This window comes from Panulirus ornatus, chromosome 12, assembly GCF_036320965.1.
Source record: "Panulirus ornatus isolate Po-2019 chromosome 12, ASM3632096v1, whole genome shotgun sequence".
Lineage (NCBI taxonomy): Eukaryota > Metazoa > Arthropoda > Malacostraca > Decapoda > Palinuridae > Panulirus > Panulirus ornatus.
In genome coordinates this window covers 69,985,151-70,004,605 of record NC_092235.1, presented here as the reverse complement: position 1 = coordinate 70,004,605, position 19,455 = coordinate 69,985,151, and the positions used below count along the sequence as shown (strand labels likewise).

Below are 19,455 nucleotides of genomic sequence, written 5' to 3'. Positions count from 1 at the left end.
AAGAGAAAAGAATTCTACCATAACGATACACTTCCATTAATAAACCTCATGAAGCCAGTTGATGCTTGTTCACTGTAACTTGATAACAGTATTGTAATATGACAAAGCTTGTGTCACTTTTAGGGGCATGTAGATGTAGTTAAGGACACTGCAAGGAAACTAGTTCTTTGGAATCTCATGGGGACAAAGTCAAGAGAGAGGTAGGTTTTTTGGATGTCGAAACAAAAATATCGTAGCATGTTGCTGAGCACACTAGAATAATATGAAAATTGAGAGTATTGTACATGACACACCATAGGAAAAAGTAGTAAGATGCTTGAGTTTATGTCCTAAATAAAGGCAAAAAAAGCACAACCATACTCGAAAAGAATATGATTGTTGAAGCTATACAGAATCTTATTTCTTTGTGAACATAAATTAGGAAATGGAGTTAAGTAGGTTTGGTCGAATTAGGAAATGGAGTTAAGTAGGTTTGGTCGAATTAGGAAATGGAGCTAAGTAGGTTTGGTCAGTCATTGTTGGAGAAGGTTTTGTGAAATTTTCAGTGTAGAAGCAGAAATAAGGGGTACCCTTGCTTTGAATGCTCTGGGAAAGTTGTAAAAGAGAGGTATGATGCAATAAAAGATGTTTGAAAATGAAAGATATGGATGTGCTGTGGAGAATATTCAGGCAGAACTCAAGCCTGCCAGTATTTCAGAGGTATACAAAAGCAAAGCATGAATGTAACAAGATTAAAAAGAAATACAGAAACTGTGAACAAGGCAAGAGATAGTCCAGAACATTTCTTGTACATTCATTAGTAAATTGTTGTTTAAAGAGCAGCTTATCAGCCTAAAGGATTCTCTGGGAAGAGTTGTATGGGATGATGTAAAGGTACTTGAGGAGGTGAATGACAAGCCCACAAGTTTTTTCATAGAGGAAAACACCAGTGGAAAACATTGAAATCTCAAGACAAACAGAATACTAAAGGGTCCTGACCCTGATGAAATTTTTCCAAATGTTCTGATAAAAGTGAGCAGATACATTGAAAAGCCACTTGAATTGTCATTCAGAGTGTTACTGGAGGAAGGTAAAGTGCTAGAGGACTGGAAGAGTGTAAATACCATACATGTATGTAAGGACACGTGAAAGTTGCACTGAATACACACTGGTCTCTGTGATGAGTTTGTTCTGTAAGATCAGGCAAAACATTATCAAAATGCAAGTGGATGATTACCTGTAAATGAGAAATTACCCAAGTGAGAGAAAGCACAGTCAGGGAAAGGTCATATGTAATGAACCTCTTAGATTTCTATGAAAAATTGGGCTCCATTTTTTGGGTTGTGTCTATCTGGAATGGTAGAAAACACTTGAGGCTCTACTACATATATGTTTGGTAAAGAAGTTAGATCTCCAGACATAGAGAGGGGGAAGATTTCATCTGTAGATAGAAAATTACCCAATTGTAAAGGAACAAAAAATGCTTGTCAGAGAGGGAGGAATGGGATGTATTTAGGGAGGCAGTGATGGCTTGCACAAAAAATGCCTGTGGCATTAGAAAGGTGGGAGGTGGGCAGACTAAAAAGGGTAGTGAGTGGTGGGAGGAAGTTAGATTGAACGTGAAAGAGAAGAGAGAGGCATTTGCATGATTTTTGCAGGGAAATAGTGGAAATGACTGGGAGATGTATAAAAGAAAGAGGCAGTAGGTCAAGATTAAGGTGCAAGAGGTGAAAAAGAGGGCAAATGTGAGTTGGGGTGCAAAAGTATCGTTAAATTTTAGGGAGATTAAAGAGATGTTTTGGAAGGTGGTAAATAAAGTGTGTAAGACAAGAGAACAAATGGGAACATTGGTGAAGTGGGCAAATGGGGAGGTAATAACAAGTAGTGGTGAAGTGAGAAGGAGATGGAGTGAGTATTTTGAAGGTTTGTTGAATGTGTTTGATGATAGAGGTGGTGTATGAAGTGAGAGTCAGGGAGAATCATTTGGTAAACAGAGAAGAGGTAGTGAGAGCTTTGTGGAAGATGAAAGCTGTCAATGTGGCAGATTTGGATGGTATTAAAGAGGAATTTATTAAAAAAAGGGTTGACTGTGCTGTTGACTGGTTGGTGAGGATGTTCAGTGTATGTATGGTTCCTGATGAAGTGCCTGAGGATTGGTGGAATGCATGCATAGTGCCATTGTACAAAAGCAAAGGGGATAAAGGTGAGTGTTCAAATTACGGAGGTATAAGCTTGTTGAGTATTCCTGGGAAATTATATGGGAGGGTATTGATTGAGAGGGTGAAGGCATGTTCAGAGCATCAGATTGGGGAAGAGCAGTGTGGCTTCAGAAGTGGTAGAGGATGTGTGGATCAGGTGTTTGCTTTAAAGAATGTATATGAGGAAATACTTAGAAAAACAGATGGATTTGTATGTAGCATTTATGGATGTGGAGAAAGCATATGATAAGAGTTGATAAAGATGCTCTGTGGAAGGTATTATGAGTGTATGATGTGGGAGATAAGTTGTTAGAAGCAGTGAAAAGTTTTATCGAGGATTTAAGGCACGTGTACGAGTAGGAAGAGAGGAAAGTGATTGGTTCTCTGTTAATGTTGGTTTGCGGCAGGGATGCGTGATATCTCCATGGTTGTTTAATATGTTTATGGATGGGGTTGTTAGGGAGGTGAATGCAAGAGTTCTGGAGAGAGAGGCAAGTATGCAGTCTGTTGTGGATGAGAGGGCTTGGGAAGTTAGTCAGTTGTTGTTCGCTGATGATACAGCGCTGGTGGCTGATTTGGGTGAGAAACTGCAGAAGCTGGTGACTGAGTTTGATAAAGTGTGTGAAAGAAGAGAGCTGAGAGTAAATGTGAATAAGAGCAAGGTTATTAGGTTCAGTAGGGTTGAGGGACAAGTTAATTGGGAGGTCAGTTTGAATGGAGAAATACTGGAGGAAGTGAAGTGTTTTTAGATATCTAGGAGTGGATTTAGCAGCGGATGGAACCATGGAAGCGAAAGTGAGTCACTGGGTGGGGGAGGGGGTGAAGGTTCTGGGAGCGTTGAAGAATGTTTGGAAGGCAAGAACATTATCTCGGAGAGCAAAAATGGGTATGTTTGAAGGAATAGTGGTTCCAACAATGTTATATGGTTGTGAGGCATGGGCTATAGATAGGATTGTGTGGAGGAGGGTGGATGTGTTGGAAATGAGATGTTTTAGGACAATATGTGGTGTGAGGTGGTTTGATCAAGTAATGAGAGGGTGAGTTTTTTTTTTTTTTTTTTCGTCGCTGTCTCCCGCGTTTGCGAGGTAGCGCAAGGAAACAGACAAAAGAAATGGCCCATCCCACCCCCATACGCATGTATATACATACGTCCACACACGCAAATATACATACCTACACAGCTTTCCATGGTTTACCCCAGACGCTTCACATGCCCTGATTCAATCCACTGACAGCACGTCAACCCCGGTATACTACATCGATCCAATTCACTCTATTCCTTGCCCTCCTTTCACCCTCCTGCATGTTCAGGCCCTGATCACACAAAATCTTTTTCACTCCATCTTTCCACCTCCAATTTGGTCTCCCACTTCTCCTCGTTCCCTCCACCTCCGACACATATATCCTCTTGGTCAATCTTTCCTCACTCATTCTCTCCATGTGCCCAAACCGTTTCAAAACACCCTCTTCTGCTCTCTCAACCACGCTCTTTTTATTTCCACACATCTCTCTTACCCTTACATTACTTACTCGATCAAACCACCTCACACCACACATTGTCCTCAAACATCTCATTTCCAGCACATCCACCCTCCTGCGCACAACTCTATCCATAGCCCACGCCTCGCAACCATACAACATTGTTGGAACCACTATTCCTTCAAACATACCCATTTTTGCTTTCCGAGATAATGTTCTCGACTTCCACACATTCTTCAAGGCTCCCAGGATTTTCGCCCCCTCCCCCACCCTATGATTCACTTCCGCTTCCATGGTTCCATCCGCTGCCACATCCACTCCCAGATATCTAAAACACTTTACTTCCTCCAGTTTTTCTCCATTCAAACTTACCTCCCAATTGACTTGACCCTCAACCCTACTGTACCTAATAACCTTGCTCTTATTCACATTTACTCTTAGTTTTCTTCTTTATATGAATATAAAGATATTTATTTTATTATATTATACTTTGTTGCTGTCTCCCGCGTTAGCAAGGTAGTGCAAGGAAACAGATGAAAGAATGGCCCAACCCACCATCATACACATTTATATACATAAACACCCACACATGCATATATATATACCTATACATTTCAACATATACATACATATACATACACAGACATATACATATATACACATGCACATGTTCATGCATGCTGCCTTCATCAATTCCTGCCGCCACCCTGCCACACATGAAATGACACCCCCCTTCCCCTGCATGCACTCGAGGTATTGCAACTAAGGCCACATTTCTTCACACTCAGTCTCTAACTGTCATGTGTAATGCACCCAAACCACAGCTCCCTTTCCACATCCAGGCCCCACAAAACTTTCCATGGTTTACCCCAGATAGTTCACATGCCCTGGTTTAATTAATCCATTGACAGCACATCAACTCCAGTATACCACATTGTTCCAACTCACTCTATTCCTTGCACGTCTTTCACTCTCTTGTATGTTCAGGCCCCGATCGCTCAAAATCTTTTTCACTCCATCCTTCCACCTCCAATTTGGTCTCCCACTTCTCCTCATTCCCTCCACCTCTGACAGACATATCCTCTTTGTCAATCTTTCCTCACTCATTCTCTCCATGTGACCAAACCATTTCAATACACCCTCTTATGCCCCCCCAACCACACTTTTTATTACCACACATCTCTCTTACCCTTTCATTACTTAATCAAACCAGCTCACACCACATATTGTCCTCAAACATCTCATTTCCAACACATTCACCCTCCTCTGCACAACCCTGTCTATCGCCCATGCCTCACAACCATATAACATTGTTGGAACCACTATTCCTTCAAACATACCCATTTTTGCTCTCCGAGATAACGTTTTTGCCTTCCACACATTCTTCAACGCTCCGAGAACCTTTTTCCCCTCCCCCACCCTGTGACTCACTACTGCTTCCATGGTTCCATACGCTGCCAAATCTACTCCCAGATATCTAAAACACTTCACTTCCTCCAGTATTTCTCCATTCAAACTGACCTCCCAATTGACTTATCCCTCATCCCTACTGAACCTAATAACCTTGCTCTTATTCACATTTACTCCCAGCTTTCTTCTTCCACACACTTTACCAAACTCAGTCACCAAATTCTGCAGTTCTCACCCAAATCAGCCACCAGTGCTGTATCATCAGCGAACAGCAACTGCCTTACTTCCCAAGCCCTCTCATCCCCAACAGACTGCATAATTGCCCCTCTCTCCAAAACTCTTGCATTCACTTCCCTAACAACCCCATCCATAAACAAATTAAACAAGCATCAGTGAGGTAGTGCAAGGAAACAGACGAAGAATAGCCCAACCACTCATATACACACATATATCTATATGTATATACATAAACGCCCATGCATTCACGTATACGTACATATACATTTCAACGTATACATTCATATACATAAACAGACATATATGTATATACACCTGTACATATTCATACTTGCTGCCTTCATCCATTCCTGTCGCCATCTTGCCACAGATGAAAATAGCACCCAACTCCCTCCTGCAAAGTAGATGGTACCTTAATTAAAAGGACTGAGCTATGTGAGGCTTGAGGGCTACAGAGATATCTACTATGGAGATGTAGAGAGAGAAAAGGAACCAGATATCAGTCTTTCTTTTTTAACATTTTCTAAATCAGCTGTACAGTATTGAGAGTAAGCATTTATTCAAGAGGTGCAGCACCATAGTAACTAGAGGCCATGACAAACTAGGCAAATGAATAGTTGGAAAGGATGTTAAGAAGTAAGGATTATGGAAGAAATGGAATGGACTGATCAAGGAGGTTTTGAATGCAATCAGTTTATGAAGGTTTAGGAGGCTGTCTGATGACAGGAAGTCCAGAAAAATGAGCCGTATGACTTTAGAACTTGACCCCATGCTGCAAATTGGTAATTACAAATAGGTAATTACATACGTAGGTTGCAGGTATGAGGCAACCACCCACCAGAGAGTTATTACTGCTTGGGTATTGAGACGGTGCTGTGAGCCAATACTGGTGTCACTTTCAAGTTCCCCTTCTTGCCGTGGGTTGCTTTTTTTTCCCCCATCATATGCATGGGCTGCTGGCATTTAGTTAGTCCTAAAACACACAACAATTTCATTTGAGATTTATTATTTGACTTTTAACTTGCAAGATTCTCAGTCATAAGTCCTGATTTTGCTGCAGTGAGTGCTATTGGTTACCAATGCCTGCTGGCCAAAGGTCAGCTTATATAAAGAAACTTCAGGAGGTGGAGCCCCATGAGTGTAGGACTCTCCCCCCATACATTACAAATATTGTAATTACACACACACCTGTATACACATATGCTCTTTGGATGTCCTTTGGTGGAGCTTTCACATTGAGATCAGTCTTGAAATAGCACTTTTGTGATAAAAGTGCTTGAACTGAATAGGACTCTCAGTATCATGAGCACCTGTCTGCTGGTGCATTAGTTCTGTGTAAAGCAGGCAGAAGGCTGTAGCTTCATTTTTGCAGTATTCAAACAAGCAGACTAATTTGTAAGATTTTCTGATTGAAATTCTTCTTCAACTGTATCACAGTAATTTATGCTTTGATTTAACAGTCACCAAACTATGGTTTCGTCTTGCCAACCTACGATGAATTTTAGAAAATACAAACATTGAAATAGAATATATCAGATATACTGGAAAAGTTTGATGTGTGGATTTCATTGTATCAGTGTTGTTTCTATGATCAAGAACCAGAATTTGAATTAAGTGTTGTTAATGGCATTTGTCCATCTTCCTTTACAGGACTGGAATGAATAAAGTGGTATCACAGTTAACTTCCTTAGTACAAGAAGCAACCCAGGAGGAGCGACAAAGGCAGTCCCTTAAGAAAAGTGTAATGCAGCTCTCTGGGCAGTTGAAAGAGATGGAAACACAACTGGAGGCAAGTGTTTATAGTCTTGATAGTTTCTCCTGGCAAGAGATTTTAAAATCTTCCTAATGCTATTTGTCATTTTAGTTTGATGTAAGCTCTAAGCCTTGCAGTTGATAATTATTATACCTGGAACATATGTACTGGTTATGAGATTTGAATGAGCACCTACACTTCATCTCTTAATTGTATAGTGCATATGTACTTACTCTAATCTGCCTCCGTTACTTCATTCTGCATCCTCCTTTGATCAATTGTTCTGTGTATCTATCTATATCAGTGATGCCTGTTCCAATTGGAACTTTCTCGAGGTGTCCACAGCAACAGAATCTCAGTAACTAGTGAAACTCCAGTGTCACTTCTTGGCCTATAGTGCCTCACCCTTAACAGAACACTGGCATTGGGCAACTCTAGCACAGTGTTTGCAGAGGATCCTTCCTAATGTTCCTACCGACTACTATCTAATCTATCTTTTTGCCTAATGCTCCAGCCTAAATGTTCCTTCCTACTACAGGTTATACCTCTCTAATTTGGTGCATTGTGATCTGGTAACACCCATGGTCCGGCACATTTTGAATTGGCCTCCATTAGTTTGTGAATCTGCCACCAGGGCGGTGCTGTTAGCAGTGCTAAGGTGCCTAAATCTGTTTACGCTGCAACCAAGCTAATTAACAGTCCTGTTAATTTCATACATTCAGTTTTTTGAAGAAAATGAAACCCAGAAAAGTTAAAGGTTAAGGAAAACTTTGAAAGGAACCAGGAGTACAGAATTGGACAATGCACTTATAAAATGGTTTAAGCTCTCAAGTAATTAAGGTGTAAGCATTTCTGGGGCATTGCTTATTGAGCAGGCCAAAGCTTTTCCTTGAGAGCTAAAGCTAGACTATGACTGTGAATATTTGCAAGGATGTTTACTCAAGTTTCAATGGAGATATGGAATTTAAGTACATAGTGTGTGCGGAAGCTTTTAGTGTTGTCATGGAAGCTTGCAGTTCAAGGTCATGTTAAAGTAATTGATAAAAACTCTCTATGGAAGAACCAACAGCAATATGTAGAGGGCGAGAGAGATAGTGTGTGAGCCGGCTGCCTGGCTGGGACTGATGCAGCGCAGGCTGACTGCCTTGATGAAGACAATAAAACAACAGTAGTAAAAAGAGTCGACCAAAGCCAACTACCAACCTGTGGTTGTTCATTACATTCACTACTCATCACAAAGCTGTGACAAAGTTTGTGGATGAATTTGCGTTGCTAGTGGCAGCGGAAAACTTAGCCCCAGAACAAGTGTATAATGCTGATGAATCTGCCCTGTATTGGTGTCCTATGCCACGAAAAATCCTAGCCCAGGATATTAAGGAGTCTTCATCTGGGGGTACTTCCGATATAACAATAAAAAACTGTTTGGAAACATTAATGGTTCTATTATTTCCTGCTTAAAGCTTTGTTCTACCTTTGATAACACGGCAATATGTATATGAAATGAACTGGCAAGACTAGGGGTTGGGCATATGTTTATATAGGGGGTTCCCGTAGAGGTAAAGTCCTGTTTTCTGGCATTTTCTGTGGTCTGGCAGTGGTTTGGTCCCAAGGTTGCCGAATTAAAGAGGTTCCACCTGTACTACTGTTGACCTCTTTTACTGCTTTGCCAAAAGGCAGGGCTAGCACATAGTGCTTTCTGCACAAAAATCTAGTTACAAAGAATGATCTGTGTGAGTTAAGCTTATGTTGTCAAGTGTTACATATGACATGGAAAGATTGCATGTTCAAATAACAGTAACAATGATTTTATGTTTCATTTAAGGGTAAGTGTGCCCTGCCTTGAAAAGTTAAGCTTCCTTCTTATCCATTGGGACTTAATCTATGCTGAGGTTAATTCTCATAAACAAACAGTTACTGCTCTGTGAGTGACCAAAAAACTATAGTGCATATAGATTTTTTATTGAAATCACAGTGTTGCTTTTACGCTCCATTTATAATTATCTGAATTTTCAAGAGCTCTACCTCATTAAGATGGGACACAGCAAACTGGTAGTAAATAGAAATACCCCTTCATAACCCCTTATCTTCCTAAAAGTGTACAAAGAAAATGTTGATCAACTGATTTGGCAGAAATGTACGACAAAACATTTGTAAATCTAAAAGTGTGTAATCGCTCTTTACCCCCTACTCCATCTATACAGTTTGTATGCCTGTGAAAACGTTGATAATTGTAATTGGCACCATAAGCATTAGGAAGAGATTTTGCTTATGCAGGTTTGGCGTCCTCAATCCGAAAGCTGAAAACCTCCAGAATCTGAAACTTTTTGATGTTACAAATGGAAAATTTAACACTGAAACACATTAATTTTCATAGTATTGATGGTAATTCATATTTTCTTTTACTGTTAAGTACTTACATGTGAATAAGTGTAAGAGAATGATTATCATTAGCATATAGATTCAGAGTGAGGAATGAAGGTGATGCCAAACAACCACAGGTTATCCACATGGGTGGCTAAGGTTGCGGCACCTTAGCTTTCTGATGGTTCAGAATAAAGTGTTAAAAGTATTGAATGAATTACCTTCAGACTGTGTGTACAAGGTGTTATTAAACTTGGATTTTGTGTTTAGGCTTGTGCCATCCCTAAGATATCTCAGTATGTATATGCAAATATTCCAAAATCCAAAAAAATCCAAAATCCAAAACTCTTCTGGTCCCAGGCATTTTGGATAAGGGATACTCAACCTGTACCACCTTGCTTTTTTATTGTGAAAAAGCAAGGTAGTCAAGTTGTCAAAACACCAGGAATCATTATGGTTAACTCATGATTTGAAATGTACAAGGAGTGTGTGAGTTGGGCTTTTAATGCAGCTTAATTTAACAAAGCAGGAGAAGACTTTAGGCATAACTAGAGGAAATTTTAATGCCACACAGAATGGAAAACGAATCCACTTAAGTAAAACTGGTGAAAGTCACTTGAAGATTCAAGGAGGAAGAGAATATACATTTTGAATATGTCATCTGACAGAGATCCACTAGACATATGTATAGCAAATTATTGATGAGGAGTAGCAAAGTGCTGCTGTTGAAGATGCTTGAGATAAGGAGATAGAAGAATATGAGGGATGGGAAAGACATGGGCAAAATAACATATAGTGTATATACATAAGAAGTAATGGGAGTGTGTAAGCAGGAGCCAGGCAAGGATTTCTTCTCAAAGACTCCCGTCATGTGCAGGAGCAGAAAGAGAGAAGGATGAACGGTTCTAGGTGAACACAAGTCTGTGTCAAGGATATGTGATGCCACCATGGTTTATTTAACCTGTTCATGGATGTTGCAGTGAGAGTGGTAAATGCATGGAGGAGATTGGCAGGTTGCAGTTAGTTGGGGTTTGGAGGGGCCTGGGAGGTGAGTATGATTTTTTTTTTTTTTTTTTTTTTTTTTTTTTTTTTTTTTTTTTTTGGTGGTGGTTTCAAGTGAGAAACTGCAGAAACCAGCCTCTTGAATTTGGGAGAGTGTATGTGAGAGAAGGGAGCTGACAGTTCTGGAGGGTGAAGTGTTTCATATACCTTGCAGTGGAAATGGCTTAAGATTGAAATATGAAAGCTGAAGTGAATAGTATTGCGAGTGAGTGATAGAGGAGTTAGAAGAAAGCGTGGAAACTTAAATTTGGCACAGAAATAGGTGACATTTGATTAAACGAACTTAAGTTTGGCTCAGAAATAGGTGACATTTGATTAATCAGACTTTTGCATTAACGGACACCCCTTCCCCCTTGTCTGTTAAATCGAGGGTTTACTGTATATAGTTATTATATTTTATTTTAATTGATCGCCATTTCCTGCATCAGCAAGGTAGTGCCAGGAAACAGATGAAGAAAGACCCATCCACTCATATACACACATATAGATATGCACATACATGTACATATACATATATCTGGTTATCTCTGCCACTTGAATGTTAAAAGACACACACATTAGACTTTCGGTGTTTTGTGTCCTAACGTCATCTCAGCGGGAATAGCATGGACTTTAATCACATGCGGCTCCAACAGTGTGACGAATATGTTAGTGGACAGACAAATATACACCACAGGTCTGATTCAAACCCTGGCAGGTCGTCCAGCTATCTCTGCCACGTGGGGGTTAAAAGACATACAAACTAGACTTACAGTGTTTTTAGGTGTGTCCCAACCTCATTTCAGTGGGGATAGCATGGACTTTGATCTCGCACAGCTCCATTAGTGTGGCACATATGTCGATGGACAGCACGGGTTGTATTCGAACTTTGGGCAGGGCATCCGATTATCTCTGTCACACAGAAGCTAAAAGACACACACACTACTTATGTTTTTATGTGTGTCCCAACTTCATCTTGGTGGGGAGTGAGTGGAATTTAATCTCACTCTGATAGTGTAAAGAATATGTCAGTGGACAGACAGATGTATGGACACCATGGGTTGGATTCGAACCCTGGTCAGGGCATCCAGCTATCTCTGCCACACGGAGATTAAAGTACACGGACACACTATACTTGGTGCTTTTATGTGTTTACTAACCTCTTCTTGGTGGGGGTAGCTGAAAAATCTGTTGATGAACAGAAACGTATATATACCATAGGTCGGATTCGAACCCTGGTTAGGGCATCTGGCTATCTCTGCCGTACAGAGGTTAAAAGACTCGCACACACTAGAATTTTAGTGTTTTTACATGTGTCTCAACCTCATCTCTGTGGGGATATTATGGACTTCACAATCTTATGCAGCTCTAATAGTGTGACAAATGTGTTGTTGGATAGACAAATGTGTGTACACAGATCAAAATCAAACCCTGGGCAGGGCGTCCAGCTATCTCTGCTACTTGGAGGTTAAAAGACACACACTAGAATTCTAGTGTTTTTATGTGTCCCAACCTCGTCACGGTGGGGATAGCATGGACTTTAACTCAGCTCCAATAGTGTGACAAATATGTCGATGGACAGAAATGTGTATATACACTACGGGTTGGATTCAAACATTGAGCAGGGTGTCTGGCTATCTCTGCTACATGGAGGTTAAAAGACACACTCAGTTGACTTCTAGTGTTTTTATGCATGTCCCAACTTCATCTCTGTGGGGATAGCATGGCATTCGATCTCGTGTGTCTCCAATGATGTGACAAATATGTCGATGAACATATACATTTGTCTGACCATTGACATATTTGTTACTCTAGAGCCCATGCCTTGCAGACATATGATATTGTTGGAACTACTATTCCTGTAAGCATACCCTTTTTTACTTCTGAGATAACAATTTCTCGTTCCACACATTCCCCAACTTACATCCAAATTCCATTCTAACTGACCGGTCGTATTTCAAAATGGACATAAGTCGGATGAGATGCTGTAATGTGCACAATGCCAGGATATCGTCTGACAGTCACTGTTGTACAACCATTAGCACTGGCAAACATTTGACCAAGCATCATTTTTGTATTTATGTTATGTTTCTTTTTATTAATTTTTTAGGTTGTATGTACATATGGTTGTAAGTCACATAGGTTGTAAGTAGATCAGGTGTATATGTACATTGCAAAAGTCACAGAGGTGCGGTGATGTAGTATATGCATGAAACCACAGGAAAATGAAATGCTACATGTTTCCCAAGTGCCCTTTCATGCAATGATTACATCGTCAGGGGAGATACAAGAATGAGATATAAGTAGAACAATCATTTGATATACAAGGAAGAGACATAGATAAGACAACATTGGCAAATAGGCATTACCAGTTGATGGTGTTCGTGTTGGTGTTGTTTGAGTCTGGCATCATGCCTGTCATAAAGTTTATATGTGGACAAGAAAGGGAAACTGTTTAAGAATTTTGCCTATGACAAAGCCATCAAGTTTGTACAGACCTTCACTAATATTAATGTTACAATTATTTGTGTATTCAGTAATAGAAGATTCAGTGATATTTCTTACAGTAAAGGAGTTACTCCAGTCAATGCAATGGTCATGATTTTTAACATGATTAAACAAAGCTTTTAATTCTTGTCTTGTTCTTATGCTATATTTATGTTGCTTGAGTCTGACATAAAGATCCTTATCAGTCTGCCCAACATACAACATATTACAGTTTTTACAAGGTATTCTGTAAACACAGCCTACAGAATTTTATGGTGAGTTTTTTTTTATTAAGATATTTTTTATAGCATTGTTATTGCTGAAGGCTACATTTACATTAAAGGATTTAAGGAACGTTGGAAGTAATGTAAAACTATCACTAAAAGGGAGAATTATAAAGTGATTTCTTTGCCAGCTTAAGGGATTTATCAGTGAAAGATCTCAGATACTTGAACTTTTATCACACAGATTATATCTTCCCAAACTCATCATCAATAAATTCGAAACTGCATATACTTAATGCTCTAAGGAACACCAACTGGAATGATGATAATTCTGATAATTCCTCTACCATTAAAAAGAACCAGCCAGTCCACCATATCCTAAGCTACAATGAATTTTTCCCTCGCAAGGAATCAATCGCTGGAGATGAAGAAGAGCAGGCGAGGAAGGTGTAGGTGCGCAGTTGGGGTGCAGCAGCGATTAATAATGTTGCAACTAACAATCTTGTTAATGTTGAATAAATTTAGTTTCATGTGGTATTTATATGGACATTGTCTTCAGTGTTGATTAAATTTTGCTAATATCATACATTATTTAAATGAACATTGTCTTTTGTGTTGAGTGAATTTAGTTCATATGGTATTTGCTGTCCCTGGGGATAGGGGAGAAAGAATACTTCACGTATTCCCTGCGTGTCATAAAATGCAACTAAAAGGAGAGGGAGCAGTGGGCAGAAAATCCTCCCCTTCTCTTTCTTACTTTTCCAAAAAAAGGAACAGTGAATGGGGCCAAGTAAGGATATTCCCTATAAGGCTCAGTCCTCTGTTAACGCTACCACACAGATGCGGGAAATAGTGAATATGTATGAAAAAAATGGTATTTATATTTACATTGTCTCCTTTTTATCTGTAAAGCAACACAATTTACCAAGGGAGGTCTTTCTTCAGTACTTATGAATGGAGGAATAGATCCTCACAAGGACACATCTCCAATAGCATCTTATTATAACAACCCTCTTATATGGAATTTTGGCTTAATGAATGTTTCTCAAGAATGTATCTCAGTTAAAAGAGGTCTCTGTATATTTATTTTAAAACAAATTGTTGAGAATACATGAAAATGTTGGTAGCTTAAGAAATGTTTTTCTTGGTGTGATACGCAAAAAATGTTTACAAAAAAGTGGAATTGATCGAAGCTTAGGCTAGCTACTCATTTAGGAAGCCTTTAGTTTTAGATTAAGTTATTTTTGACTAACAAAAGCTTAAATGAAATGTTCATCTCCTGATTATCAGTATCAAGTTGGTGCTTGTTTTTTATTTTCTAACCTGTATTGCCTAAATTAATCTTGTTCTGATGATGATGATGCAATAATTGCTCTGTGACTTTAGTCATAATATCCCAAGAATTTGCAATAGTCACTAACATGATTAAAAGGATATACCCTCAGTATCTTCCTTTTTCTGTTGCCATTAACACATTCTTTTCAGTTCTTTTTGGCATTTATTCTTTGCATGACAAACTGTAGAACTAGAATATAAAAGTTTTGACTAGTTCAGTCAGATACTCTAAGACCAGGTTTTAAATGTGAATAAATCTGGTCAAACTAAAACTAAACAATGAACTTACAGACTAAGTCCAGAGCACTGAAGACAAAAATGGCACACATACGGGCCCTGCAAACACAGTTAACAAGAGACCGACAGTTCATAAGAGAGCTGGAACGCAAGGGAAAGGTGCTCGGACAGCAGGTAGGAATTATGAACCTTTTGTCCTCTTTCTTTTTTCATATTTTTTTTCTCTTTTGCTAATGCAGTAGTTGTGAAATTTTTCATTTAATTTCTTTATTCAGATTATTCTGCTATGAAGAGTTAATCTCGGTATTTTTATTTGCCAGGAAACTCATGACTGAGATGTGAAATTAAAAATGTTGTGAATGTAGGAGGGAGAGGTAGACTAGAATTTTTTTTAAAGGGCTAGTTCATAGCACCTTCTTGCTTGGCTGCTGGGAGGTGATAATGCACTCATGGGGTGTGCTCTGTAGGTTTGCCTTATATCTGAATAAAGTTAGGTTACCATGAGAGAACTGGCTTTGAGGAATGACTCGCCAAAGTATCACACATCAATCAGAATTCCTCAAATATGGGTAAGTTTGAAGGAATAGTACTTCCAACGATATCATATGGTGGCAAGGCATGGGCTATAGATAGGGATGTGCGGAGGAGGCTGGATGTTTTGGAAATGAAATGTTTGAGGACAATATGTGGTGTGAGGTGCTTTGATCGAGTTAGTAATGAAAGGTAAGAGTGATGTGTGTAATAAAAAGAGCATGGTTGAGAGAGCAGAAGAGGGTGTGTTGAAATGGTTTGGACATATGGAGAGAATGAGTGAGGAAAGGTTGACAAAGAGGATATATGTGTCAGAGGTGGAGGGAACAAGAAGTGGGAGACCAAATTGGATGTGGAAGGATAGAGTGAAAAGATTTTGAACAATCAGAGCCTGAACATGCTGTAGGGTGAGAGGCATACAAGGATTAGAGGTAATCGGAATGATGCGATATACTGAGGCTGACATGCTGTCAATGGACTGAACCAAGGCATGTGAAACATCTGGGGTAAACCATGGAAAGGTCCGTGAGGTTTGGATATGGCTAGGGAGCTGTAGCTTTGGTGTGTTACACATGACAGCTAGAGATTGAGTGTGAATGAATGTGGCCTTTTTTTGTCTGTTTTTCCTGGCACTATCTCTGATGCAGTGGGTGGTGATGCCATTTCCTGTGGGTTGGGGTGGGGTGGCCCAGGGAATGGATAAAGTCATGCAAATATGAATATGTACGTGCATATATTTATAGTCTGTGTATGTGCATTTATGTATATATACAGTGTATATATACATGTGTATGTGTGTGTATGAGTGGATGGGTCGTTCTTCATCTGTTTCCTGGTGCTGCCTCACTGACATGGAAAATGGCAATCAAGTATAATGATGATAATAATAATGGTGATGATAATAATTATAATGATAATGATAATAATGATAATGATAATGATAATAATTATAATAATAATGATAATAGTGATAAGAAATAGTGAGAAAGTGCAGAAGCTGGTGACTGAGTTTGGTAAAGTGTGTAAAAGAAGAAAGCTTGAGAGTAAATGTGAATAAGAGCAAGGTTATTAGGTACAGTAGGGTTGAGGGACAAGTCAGATGGGAGGTAAGTTTGAATGGAGAAAAACTGGAGGAAGTGAAGTGTTTTAGATATCTGGGAGTGGATGTGGCAGCAGATGAAACCATGGAAGCAGAAGTGAATCATAGGGTGGTGGAGGGGACGAAAGTTCTGGGAGCGTTGAAAAACATGTGGAAGTGAAGGACGTTATCTTGGAAAGCAAAAATGGGTATGTTCGAAGGAATAGTGGTTCTAACAATTTTATATGGTTGCGAGGCGTGGGCTATAGATAGAGTTGTGCAGAGGAGGGTGGATGTGCTGGGAATGAGATGTTTGAGGACAATTTGTGGTGTGAGGTGGTTTGATTGAGTAAGTAATGAAAGGGTAAGAGAGATGTGTGGTAATAAAAAGAGAGTGGTTGAGAGAGCAGAAGAGGGTGTTTTGAAATGGTTTGGTCACATGGAGAGAATGAGTGAAGAAAGATTGACAAAGAGGATATATGTGCCAGGGGCGGAGGGAATGAGGAGAAGTGGGAGACCAAATTGGAGGTGGAAAGATGTAGTGAAAAAGATTTTGAGTGATCGGGGCCTGAACATGCAGGAGGGTGAAAGACGTGCAAGGAATAGAGTGAATTGCAACGATGTGGTATACTGGGGTCGACGTGCTGTCAATGGCTTGAACCAGGGCATGTGAAGCGTCTGGGGTAAACCATGGAAAGTTTTGTGGGGCCTGAATGCAGAAAGGGAGCTGTGGCTTGGGTGCATTACACATGACAGCTAGAGACTGAATGTGAATGAATGTGGCCTTTGTTGTCTTTTCCTAGCGCTACCTTGTGCACATGCGGGGGAAGGAGGTTTTCATTTCATGTGTGGCAGGGTGGCGATGGGAATGAATAAGTTATGGCAGACAGTATGGATTATGTACATGTTTATATATGTATATGTGTGTGTGTGTGTGTACATATATATGTATACGTTGAGATGTATAGATATGTATATGTGCTGTGTGTGGATGTGTATTTATATACATGTGTGTGTGGGTGGGTTGGGCCATTCTTTCGTCTGTTTCCTTGCGCTAACGCAGGAGACAGCGACATAGTATAATAGATATAAATATAGGTAAATAGTGATAAGACAGTGGTGAGAGTACATGAGCTTGGAAAGGGGACTAGTGTGAGTAAGTACCAGGAGAGACTGAGTGCAGAATGGAAAAAGGTGAGAGCAAATGACATGAGGAGAGTGAAGGAGAAATAGGATGTATTTAGGGAAGCAGTGATGGCTTGCACAAAAAATGCCTCTGGCATGAGAAAGGTGGGAGTTGGGCAGATTTGGAAGGGTAGCAATGGTGGGATGGAAAAGTAAGATTGTTAGTGAAAGAGAAGGGAGAGAGGCATATGGACAATTTTTGCAGGGAAATAGTGCAGATGACAGGGAGATGTATAAAAGAAAGAGGCAGGAGGTCAAGAGAAAGGTGCAAGAGGTGAAAAAGAGGGCAAATGAGAGTTGGGGTGAGAGTATCAATAAATTCTGTGGAGAATAAAAAGATGTTTTGAAAGGAGATGAATAAAGTGCATAAGACAAGAGAACAAATGGGAACAATGGTGAAGGGGGTTAATGGGAGGTAATAACAAGTAGTGGTGAAGTGAGAAGGAGATGGAGTATTTTAAAGGTTTGTTGAATGTGTTTGATGATAGAGTAGCAGATATAGGGTGTTATGGTCGAGGTGGTGTGCGAAGTGAAAGGGTCTGGGAGAATGGTTTGGTAATCAGAGAGGAGGTAGTGAAAGCTTTGCAGAAGATGAAAGCTGGCAAGGTGGCGGGTGTGGATGGTATTGCAGTAGAATGTATTAAAAAAGGGGTGACTGTTTTGTTTACTGGTTGGTGAGGATATTCAGTGTATTTATGGCTCATGGTGAAGTGCCTGAGGATTGGTAGAATGCATGCATAGTGCCATTGTACAAAGGCAAAGGGGATAAAGGTGAATGTTCAAACTACAGAGCTATAAGTTTGTTGAGTATTCCTGTGAAATTTTATGGGAAGGTATTGATTGAGAAGGTGAAGACATGTACAGAGCATCAGATTAGGGAAGAGCAGTGTGATTTCAGAGGTGGTAGAGGATGTGTGGATCTGGTCTTTACCTTGAAGAATATATGTGAGAAATACTTAAAAAACAAATGAATTTGTTTGTAGCATTTGTGGATATGGAGAAGGCATAAGATAGAGTTGATAGAGATGCTTTGTGGAAGTAAGAGTATATGGTGTAGGAGGCAAGTTGCTAGAAGTAGTGAAAAGCTTTTATCGAGGATGTAAGGCATGTGTACGAGTAGGAAAAGAGGAAAGTGATTGGTTCCTAGTGGATGTTGGTTTGCAGCAGGGATGCATGATGTCTCCATGGTTGTTTAATTTGTTTATGGATGGAGTTGTTAGGGAGGTGAATGCAAGAGTTTTGGAGAGAGGGGAAAGTATGCAGTCTGTTGTGGATGAGAGGGCTTGGGAAGTGAGTCAGTTGTTGTTTGCTGATGATACAGTGCTGGTGGCTAATTTGGGTGAGAAACTGCTGAACTTGGTGACTGAGTTTGGTAAAGTGTGTGAAAGAAGAAAGCTGAGAATAAATGTGAATAAGAGCAAGGTTTTTGGGTTCAGTAGAGTTGAGGGACAAGCTAATTGGGAGGTAAGTTTGAATGGAGGAGAACAAGAGGAAGTGAAGTGTTTTAGATATCTGTGAGTGGATTTGGCAGTGTTTGAGACCATGGCAGCAGAAATGAGTCACAGGGTGGGGAAGGGGGTGAAAGTTCTGGGAGCATTGAAAAATGTGTGGAAGGTGAGAACATTATCTTGGATAGCAAAAATGGGTATGTTTGAAGGAATAGTTGTTCCAACAATGTTATATGGTTGCAAGGCATGGGCTATAGATAGGGTTGTGTGGGAGAAGGGTGGATGTGTTGGAAGTGAGATGTTTGAGGGTAGTATATGGTGTGAGGTGGTTTGATCGAATAAGTAATGAAAGGGTAAGAGAGATGTGTGGCAATAAAAAGTGTGTGGTTGAGAGAGCAGAAGAGGGTGTATTGAAATGGTTTGGTCACATGGAGAGAATGAGTGAGGAAAGATTGACAAAGAGGATATATGT

At 39.9% G+C, this 19,455-nt stretch overlaps 1 protein-coding gene across 1 annotated transcript in view; it reads left to right on the top strand.

The window, feature by feature from the left end:
• LOC139752220 (uncharacterized) overlaps positions 1 to 19,455 on the top strand; it is a 75,879-nt gene that overhangs the window by 17,319 nt on the left and 39,105 nt on the right. Inside the window, exons 5-6 of the mRNA XM_071668231.1 lie at positions 6,954 to 7,092; positions 14,796 to 14,915. Coding sequence (XP_071524332.1) covers positions 6,954 to 7,092; positions 14,796 to 14,915 — 259 coding nt within the window. The remainder of the gene's footprint in view (positions 1 to 6,953; positions 7,093 to 14,795; positions 14,916 to 19,455) is intronic.